This window comes from Barbus barbus, assembly GCF_936440315.1.
Source record: "Barbus barbus genome assembly, chromosome: 6".
In the NCBI taxonomy this organism is placed as follows: domain Eukaryota; kingdom Metazoa; phylum Chordata; class Actinopteri; order Cypriniformes; family Cyprinidae; genus Barbus; species Barbus barbus.
In genome coordinates this window covers 5496011-5506401 of record NC_136734.1, presented here as the reverse complement: position 1 = coordinate 5506401, position 10391 = coordinate 5496011, and the positions used below count along the sequence as shown (strand labels likewise).

The following is a 10391-nucleotide window of genomic DNA, read 5'->3' as shown; positions in this document are numbered from 1 at the left end:
CAGAAGCGTCTTACCTGGGCTGTGGAGAAAAAGAACTGGACTGTTGCTCAGTGGTCCAAAGTCCTCTTTTCAGGTGAAAGTAAATTTAGCATTTCATTTGGAAATCAAGGTCGCAGAGTCTGGAGGAAGAGTGGAGAGGCACAGAATCCATGTTGCTTGAAGTCCAGTGTGAAGTTTCCACAGTCAGTGATGATTTGGGCTGCCATGTCATCTGCTGGTGTTGGTCCACTGTGTTTTTTCTGAAGTCCACAGTCAACCGCAGCCATCTACCAGGAAATTTTAGAGCACTTCATGCTTCCTTCTGCTGACAAGCATTATGGAGATGTTAATTTCATTTTCCAGCAGGACTTGGCACCTGCCCACACGGCCAAAGGTACCAAAAGCTGGTTCAATGACCATGGTGTTACTGTGCTTGATTGACCAGCAAACTCGCCTGACCTGAACCCCATAGAGAATCTATAGGGTATTGTCAAGAGGAAGATGAGAGACACCAGACCCAACAATGCAGATGACCTGAAGGCCGCTATCAAAGCAACCTGGGCTTCCATTACACCTGAGCAGTTCCAAAGGCTGATTGCCTCCACGCCACGCCGCATTGAGGCAGTAATTCATGCAAAAGGAGGCCCAACCAAGTATTGAGTGCATAGAAATGAACATAGTTTTCATACATTTCTGTTTAAAATATCCTTTTTTTATTGATCTTATGTAATATATATTAATTTTCTGAGACACTGAATTTTTGGTTTTCATTATCTGTAAGCCATAATCATCAAAATGTCAAGAAATAAAGGCTTGAAATATTTCACTCTGTGTGCAATGAATCTATATAATATATGGGTTTCACTTTCTGAAATGAGTCACAAAAAAATGACCTTTTTCATGATATTCAATTTTTATTTTTTATTTTTTTATGTACCTGTATCTGTCTATCTATCATACACTACATCTATAAATAGGCCTGTAATGCAATAGCACATCATCAAGTTTACTAAGATAAAATAAATATTTTTTCTAACTACAGATATGGAAAATGGGCAAGATGAATTACTCAATGCAAAATAAACAATGATAAAGAACATTGGAAAAAAGGAAAAGGGTGCCATTTCAGTAGAGAGAGAGAGAGAGAAAGAGAGAGAGAGACAGAGAGAGAGAGAGAGAGAGAGAGAGAGAGGCTGTAGTACTCAAGTGGGTGTCACTATACAGCATCAGTTCAGTGGTGAAGATTGAGACGTTCATTTTGCAGGAACATATAAGGAATTTTTTATAAAAATGGGTTGTCTGGAGTTCCTCAAAGACTTCTTCCTGGGTTTCTGGGACTATGAGACTCCGAAAGTAATGGTGGTGAAGGACAGAAAACTAGGAGTCATATACAGAGCTGTGCAGTTCCTGGTCATTACATATTTCATTTGGTAAGATGAATTTTGTATTTTTGTGCTGAAAACTTGCTTTACATCAATCACAAAATTGATACTTTTAATTGGTGATAAATATGATGTTTTTTTTGTTTAATGTGTCTCTGTGCTAGACAAACGGAGAACACTGAAATGCAAAACTTGAGTAATTTCATTGTCTCTGGGTGATTAATTTTACTATAAATCCAATGAAAAATATATTTTGCATATAAAAAGAACTCAAGGAGTATTTTTTTGTTATCTTTTGGAGTACAGCTGCAAAGAAGACGACAAAATATATGCATAAGTAATACAATAAAAATGTCAATAGATACAAATCAGTGATATAGAGATTTATGTATAGATGAAATGTCAAATCTAATTAAAACAATTTCAATTTCAACTTTATCTGATCTGAAATTCTACCCCCTACCTTCAACAATTTTGCTGTGAATTTATATTTTTAAAATTTTCTTTTAAATATGTTTGTTACAATGTTCTTCTTATTCATAGGCTATACAGAATTTCCTCTATTACACATGAAGGTGTGTTTTGTTTTTCAAGTTGTACATGTGTACAGATAATGGATGCATGTATATGTGATGTTTTATTTGTGCAGGCATGTATTTATCAGTCAGAAAGCGTATCAGGAGACGGAGACGCGTCCAGAGAGCTCGGTGTACACTGAGATGAGAGGTGTGGCCATGCTGGGAGACAGCGTTCAGGACACAACAGAATACGTCAGACCATCTGAAGTGAATAAACTGCATTATTTTACTCCAAAAAAAGTTTCAAGGGCAGACCAGATATCTTTTGTCACTTCAGATACTGTAAAGTGATCAAATCACATTTTCCCTGCTAAATCATAATATATAGTCTTGCCATGCATGGTCATTATTACTATTAATTGATTGAAAAATCATTTGAAACTGGATTTCTTAACATACAGGGTGGGGATGTCATCAGTACAATTCTTAGAAGAGAAGTGACGCACGATCAGACGCAGGGCACATGTGCAGAGGTGAGTGCAAAACACATACACAACTGCATAAATATACACAGTATTCGTGTTTTGGATGGAAAGGTTGGTCCGAGTCAAACAGCATTTTCTTTGTTTTTTCAGCATTACAGTGTTGCCAATGCAAACTGCACAAAAGATTCGGACTGCACTCAAGGGGAAATCGATTTCGATGGTCATGGTGGGGTTTACTTTATAATAAATACATATATACATACAGTGGGGTCCAAAAGTCTGAAACCACTAGTATAACATTCAACTATAACAGTCAGCAAATTTTCATTACAAAAAAGGCATTTTTTTTTTTTTTACTGTATTTTTGTTACTTTTTAAATCTAAATAAGTAAACTTAATTAACTGATTAATTAATTAAAAAATATTTTCATTGTGACCTCACTGTATAAATATACATTTCAAAATCACTTCAGGAAATCCCAGAATACTTCATGACAAGTGAAGTTGTTTTTGAACAGGTCAAAGAACAGGACGGTGCATCCCGTACTACAACTACACATTCAAGACCTGTGAGATCAAAACCTGGTGTCCCATTGAGGAATATGCTGTTGTCAGGTATTGTGCTTTTATTGACTGATCTGTCAGAAATCAAACTGAGAAATGCACTAAAATATCCTTCTTGTCCCCACAGAGAAGCGGCTTTGGAGCAGGCCATTAATTTCACAGTGTTCATAAAGAATGCTATCCATTTCCCAAAGTTTAAAGTTCTCAGGTACATTGATGAGTTTCTGCATATTTTATAAACCAGAGGATATGTCTAAGCAATGCAAGCAAGTTCAAAAGTTTAGTCTCTTATGCTCATTAAATCTGCATGTAATTGATCAAATGTACAGTGATAATGTGAAATATTATTACAATTTCAAATAACTGTTTTCTATTGTAATATATTGTAAAATGTAATTTATTTCTGTGATGCAAAGCTGAATTTTCAGCATTACTGCAGTCTTCAGTGTCACACGATACTTCAGAAATCATTCTAATATGCTGATTTGCTGCTCAAGAAACATTCCTTATTACCAGTGTTGTAAAGTTGTGCTGCTTAATATGTATGTAGAAACTGTGATACCCCCAGGATTCATCGGTAAATAGAAAGTTTAAAAGAACAGCATTTATTTGAAATAGAAATCTTTTGTAACATTCAAAATGTAATGCATCCCTGCTGAATTGATGTTTTTGCTCATGAAATTGCTTATGGTTTCAACTACAGGGGCAACATCAAACCAAACAAGCCAAAGAAATTGTTACGGTGCCATTATCACCCAGAAACCAACCCGTATTGTCCGGTGTTCAGCCTGGGCTTCATCGCAGCGCAGGCCCGAGAGAAATTCGGCGAACTTTGCAGAACGGTGGCTTAATGTCAAACAAATCCGCATTTTTTTCTTCCGAATTCAGTCATTTTTAACAGTGTTAATGCACATTTTGAATGTCATTTTATTTAGGGTGGAATAATTGGCGTGTTCATTAACTGGAAGTGTAATTTTGATGCGGATCCGTCAGCGTGCATTCCAACATATTCCTTCAGAAGACTAGACATGAGAAAAGACCTGCCCAGCTCAGGATATTACTACAGGTACGAGCTCTCTGCATGAATTTCAATAATCGATTGTAATTAAAACGATGATCAATTAGTTACTAATGTTTATTTAGAAACATATTAACTTCCAAACATTTCAGGTTTGCAAAATATCACCATAAGGATGGCGTGGAGTACAGGACGCTCATAAAAGCCTTTGGGATTCGTCTGGATGTCATTGTTCATGGACATGTGAGACCATACAGGAAGTACATTAGTGACATGTTGACCACACACATACGCCTCATATTGAATCTCGACATTTCTTTTCAGGCGGGAAGATTCAGTCTGATTCCAACCATCATCAACACAGTCACGGCCATGACGTCAGTAGGAATTGTACGTATTTTTTGCTGAATGCATATTAAAAACATGGTTATTTTGGGTTAAAGTGGGAGATAATGATGTCTTAATGACACTGAAGGCAGACATAAACACTCCACAAATTGCATTATGGGAATGATTCTCAGGTTTCTCTCACAGTGCTTGATCTGGAGTAACCCTGTTGGAAAGAGGCATTTATGGACATACACAGCTAGTGTTCATTTTGTCATAATGCTTAAACGGTGTCTCTTCTTCTGTCATCTATAGTGCTCTATCATCTGTGACTGGATCATGCTGACGTTTATCGATAAGAATGAAGTCTTCAGCGAAAAGAAGTTTGATGATGTAAGTCAAAAGGATAGAGATTACACTGAAAAAAAAAAATGTTAGTTGTAAATAAAACAATGTGGGAGTACGTTTTAAATTTCACATTTAATTCAACAATCGCAGTTACCTGCAGCAGAACCAAGTTTCCATAGTATTTTCTTGTAAAACGTAGTATATATGGTTCGAGTGTCTTAAGGGTCATTTATTGAGAGATAAATTTCAAATTTTTACAGGTTTAAAACATGGCAGTTAATAAATGACAATTTTTTATTTTCTAGTTCTTGAACAGATTAATCAAAAGCTTCTATTTCTTTAACCAGGTCTCCAAGAAACCCAGTCAGCCAATCACAACAGACCTCACGCTTACAAGCTATGGCTCCACCCACTCTGACCTCTCAGATGGCGTGCCATTATAAAACAACCTGCCAACACAGAAAACACTCCAGTGACGGCATGCTGCCAAATATACAGCACAGTAGGATATTTTAACATAAAGAACAGGATATTTTCCTGTTGTAGGAACAGTAAGTGTAGAAAACGGCCCAAAATGTCATATCTGAATCTAGAAAAGCTTCAAAAACACACAAAACCAAGCATCTGTTAAGCTTTGCTTCAATAAACGTTAAACACCAATATATGTTTAGTGTTTAATTCCACTACGTAACGGGTTTGCATGTATCCTCTCAACTTTGAACATTAATTCTTCTGTAAAATGTGACATTTCCATGAAAAAGAATCTTCAGTACGAAAAACATTGTTTCATGTAAATGTGTCACATGATTTCATTCACAAGACCCAAAGCAGCATTTGTTTTTAATCAGACTGTTAATATTTTTAACAAATCTCAAAAGAAGTATGATGAATTTTGATCTCATATCAACTTTAAAGTGCGACAAAAAAATAATCTGGTGATAAAAGATCAATTCTTTCCAAATGATCATCTCTTTTCTGGGAACCTTCTTCCATCAGAAGTCATCTTGTGTAAGGAAAGATGAGACGGTTTCTCCAAAGAGCAGCACTCGCTCTGCTAACCTGATAACAACTCCTCCTATGATATTGCTTACAGTAATGAAATTTAAGAGGAAGAGGAACTGCATCTGCCCAGCTCTACTCTAAATGTGATTAATAGAAACGTATCGATTTATGCAGCGCACACTTTTGAGGTTTATGGATCAGTCTTTTAAGTAATGATCAAGGGTACATATAAAACCTTATCTCCCCAGACAGGGTAATAAAGAAATCTTCTAAAGTGTTTCAGACCATATTCTGAAGAAAATGCCCCTTGCTATTATGGGAGAAAGAAACATTTCAGTAAAAGTGGTGAGTACAGCAATGCCAGTTCACAGCAGCACATTGCACAGCATGTCATCCATCTCAATGATGTCCAGGTCTTTGCCTCAGAGATAAGAAATCAAATTATAATGTGGTAATGTAGAGTGGGCAGGAGCCAGGCAGTGATGTAAACATCAAATAGAAGCAATATCCAAATGGACAATTACTAAAGAGACATATTAGTTGCATGCCACTATGAACAAGAGTGATACCCCACATCTGCAAACATCATTTCAGATTCAATTAGTAACCACTAATGACAAAAATCATAATTTGCATTCGACTACTTAGAAAGTAATGATTGAATATCATTGCAAAATGTAATTCTTCATATACAAAAATATTTATTAAAGTTCCAGAACCTAAATTGTTCCACAGTTATAATGTACACACATTTCATATGAATTCAGATTTGTACAAACTGATCAAACACACATCGTTTGGCACAAATTATGGAGTTTATAAGGTGAAAAAGCACCTATGCGTTCATACTAAGGACCCAGTCAATGGTCTCCAGCAGGAAGTTCATGTTATAGTGGGCGGCAATGTTCCGGAACACTTCCACCTGCTCAGTGAAGCTCTGTAAACATGCAAACGAGTGGAAATGAGCAATCATGAGACATTACATGACTAAACGAACATTTGTAGGTGGTCCATCCAAAACAAATCCATCAAGACATTTTAATTTTAAACCGTTGCTTCTGGACAAAATACAAGTCCATAGGGGTGTAACGGTACACAAACATCACGGTTCGGTACGTACCTCGGTTTTTACGTCACGGTTCGGTACAGCAGGGGGAAACAAAACTATACATGTGACATTTTGTTTACTAGCTGTTTTACTGACATCTTTTGACAGTTCACGGAGGCATTTATACAGCGATTTTTCACCACATCAAAATGGCATTTGTTGTTTGAACTTCCTGAAAAAATTTACTTAATTTGAAAGATGAGACTTTGTTTCTTACCAAAAGAAACGGTACATTAAATGGGAAGTTTTTAATCAAGTTCCACTCGTGCAGTGGTTAAAACAACACTATTTGTTCAGTATACATGCGTACCGAACCGAAAGACCCGTACCGAGAATTTTTTATAGGAATACGTGTACTGTTACACCCCTAATAATATTTCCTCCAGTGGAAAAGTTCATTCCTCGTTGTCCTCTCACACAAAAATTCACTGACATATTTGTTTAATACTGTTTTCACTTGTAAACGGTACTTGATTTGTGTGCATTTCTTTCCTGATTTAGACGAGACAACTTTTTCACTGGAATAAAGCAATATGAATATATTTCTCATATTTTAGTTGGAAGCAACGGTTTGAAGTTAAAAACATTTTGGATTTTTAACTCATAAACATGCAGCTTTTTGCTTCACAAGACATTAATTGATGAACTGGAGTGGTGTGGATTATTGAGATGTTTTTATCAGCTGTTTGGACTCATTCTGACGGCACCCATTCACTATATAGGATCCATTGGTGAGCAAGTCATGTGATGCTAAATTTCTCCAAATCTGTTCTAGAAGAACCAAACTCATCTAGATCTTCATTTTCAGCAAATTTTTATTTTTTTGTGAACTATTCCTTTAATGCATTTTTTCTGAAAGTATTCATTTCTTTCAAAATAAATAAATCTTTTGAACAGTAGTAAATAATAATAATGTGGAAGTATTAGCATTTTAGTTTAGCATAAATACCTTTGAGGTGAAGGTGAGGTTGAAATCTCCAGCACAGCTACAGTACACTGGCATGTTTGCTTCCTTCACTCCTTTGCATTTGGAGCATTCCTATGATGGGATAAAGATCCATTTACATAAGTCAATGGAATTGAAAGTCAATGGATGTACATATACATTACACTGGGACATTTAACACTAAACAACTAAAACCCTCTGAAAGCATCAGAAACATGGTAAATAATGCTGTTTATGTCCCCCACCAGGTCTTGTAGTGTGTAACTCATGAGCTTCTTCTGGAGCGCCTCCACCAGGGCCATTTCTATGGACTCTGTGTCGTACTGGGCTTGACAGTTAGAGCAGAACCACTGAGGAAGAACTGAACCATCCTACATAGGTAAAAAGGAAAGAAGAGCGAAGTAAGAATATTATAGCCTTTTTTGGCTAGCTTACCTCTGGAATCCATTAAGCAAATATAAACATGAATGAGTAGCAAATCATTAACCGCACATTCAAAGAAGAGATAAACTGTAACAAGAGTCCTTTTGTTACCTGGGAAACTGCAGGGTCTTTGCAGAGGTCAAGGTCACGACAGAAGTTACAGTGGTGGCAGATGACCTCTGGCAGGATGTAGGACTTGCAGGGGTCACGGAACTGGGCGTCCTCTGAAAATTCTCCAACATCCACCAATCGCAAAAGATCTCGCTTCAGTTTGTTCACCTGATTGACAATGTTGGCATCCAGAGAGAGCACCTGAAGGGATGTTACAAACAGAAACAACATCAGACAGGTGTGAGGTCTTCATAAAAACGTACTCTACTGTTCAAAAAGCTTGTGGTTGGCAAGATTATGCTCTCCAATTTATCGGATCAAAAATTCAGCAACAGAACCATTGCTGAAAACACTTGCTGCTTAATATTTTTGTGGAAACTGTGAAAATGTAAGGATTTTTTGATAAATAGTCCAAACAAACTGTTTATTTAAAATAGAATCTTTTGTAAAAGTTTTTACGGTCACTGCCATGTATTGTTACATCTTTAGGGGTTTAAAACACAAAACTGCAGTATAACTACACAGATGCAGGTGGTGTGTGTTGATACCTGGCAGACATATTTAATAAACTCCAGAGCTGGGTTGTTGAGAGGCAGGTGAGAACCAGGAAGAACAGGAAACATCTCAGATGGGAGCGTAACACTACGAGTGCTAGACACTTTCTTCTGAATCTTCTGAGTGATGGTGAAGAAGTTCTGTGTGAGTTCACTTGACACATACTCCTGAGAGAATGTAATCAAACCTACAACAGCATAAAGACAAATAAAAACACTTAGGTTTATATTAGGGCTGCAACTAACGATTATTTTGATAATCGATTAGTTGGCCGATTATTCTTTCGATTAATCGGATTAAAAAATATTGACCAAAAAAAAACACTATTCCACATTCTGCCCAATGTCCTTCAAACAAACGTGACAACTGAATGCTATGAAAACATACAGTGCTTAATTTATTAGACCACTTATCATAATAAAGAGAAAACATATTTTAGAAATTTGTCAAACATTTGTTTAAATTTAAAAATGTTATTGTCATTTATTGGACATAATAATAAAAAATGGCCTCATAACAGCTTGCATTCTTGCTGGTATTGTTTATGTACTTTTTGACTGCAATTGGGTATCGCGAAAAAAAAATACTCAAATAAAAAAATAAAAATAAAAATAAGTGCTCTGGTTTTCTTTCATAGATAACAGCAATAATGATATTATAGCATTAAAAATAGCCTACTACTGTTACTAAAGAGCTTACACATATTGGAGTACTAACCAGTACAGAAAGCCGAAAAATGATTTTGGTTATCACCAATACTGTTACTTTAGAGCAGCAGTGGCACAAACCTTACATAAACACATTGTTAAAAAACATAAATTTGTTAAGCATTGTAAAAATTGAATATAGTTTAAACCTCTATTAAAAATTTAAATAATAAAGATAATAATGAAGACGAATAAAAACACAAACTCAGTGTTAACCAACAGGTAAGAGTAATGTTCTGCAGGAACTACTTTGATCACAGTCACCTTGTCATTTCTTTATCCTGTAAAAGGCGGTTATGGAGCGTCTCATGTTTATATTCAGACAGACAATTACACGCTGTTATCCCTTTAAAGTTCCTACTTAAATTAACTTTCAACAACAGATAATTCAGCACAATGGATATGTTTGCGCTGAAAAGCCTATTAATTGTCTCCCTCTCTACTGTGTCCTGTCCGTCTGACGCGCGTGCGCGCGCCCGCCGCGCCGGCGCTCATTCGGTATTTTAAACTTAACACAGACTGTCAGGACGGACCTTTATGCAAAAATGGAAATGCTCGCGTGAATTTGTGGCATTTATAGATAAGGATATGACCGTAAACTGAACGTTTTTGCGCTGAGGACGCACACGCATCTGTCAAAGCGCCTGACAGGGCAAGCCATCTTATGCATTAACTTAAAGCTTAAAATAAAGAATTATCATGTTTTGGGCAGCTTGGATCACGTGCTTCTCCGGCAGAATCTCATTCTGTTTCCTCCACTATTTTTAGATGCATTTTGTCCATATAAATGCATTATTCAGTGCCGTAATTTGACTAACCAGCTGAAGTTGGGCGTACACTGTGGGCAGACCCGATTAATCGATAATGAGAATCGTTGTCGATGATTTTCATAATCGATAATAATCGATTTTATCGATT

General features: G+C 36.4%; 2 protein-coding genes across 2 annotated transcripts in view; one reads left to right on the top strand and one right to left on the bottom strand.

The window, feature by feature from the left end:
* Window positions 1-1269: 1269 nt before the first annotated feature.
* On the top strand, window positions 1270-5279 carry LOC306870797 (P2X purinoceptor 2-like; the record flags this gene model as incomplete). Its single annotated transcript, XM_079418214.1, has 12 exons — window positions 1270-1409; window positions 2011-2146; window positions 2341-2412; window positions 2515-2590; window positions 2883-2979; window positions 3056-3136; window positions 3632-3770; window positions 3864-3994; window positions 4099-4189; window positions 4271-4336; window positions 4589-4666; window positions 4969-5279. The coding sequence occupies 12 exons, from the start codon at window positions 1270-1272 to the stop codon at window positions 5062-5064; spliced, it is 1203 nt and encodes a 400-aa protein (XP_079274340.1). The 3' UTR covers window positions 5065-5279.
* Window positions 4736-10391, bottom strand: part of LOC306870796 (DNA polymerase epsilon catalytic subunit A-like) — a 25305-nt gene continuing 19649 nt past the window's right edge. The window contains exons 45-49 of the mRNA XM_079418213.1: window positions 8760-8953; window positions 8212-8412; window positions 7923-8048; window positions 7681-7770; window positions 4736-6560 (exon numbers count right to left, since the gene is read on the bottom strand). Coding sequence (XP_079274339.1) covers window positions 6459-6560; window positions 7681-7770; window positions 7923-8048; window positions 8212-8412; window positions 8760-8953 — 713 coding nt within the window. The 3' untranslated portion in view covers window positions 4736-6458. The remainder of the gene's footprint in view (window positions 6561-7680; window positions 7771-7922; window positions 8049-8211; window positions 8413-8759; window positions 8954-10391) is intronic.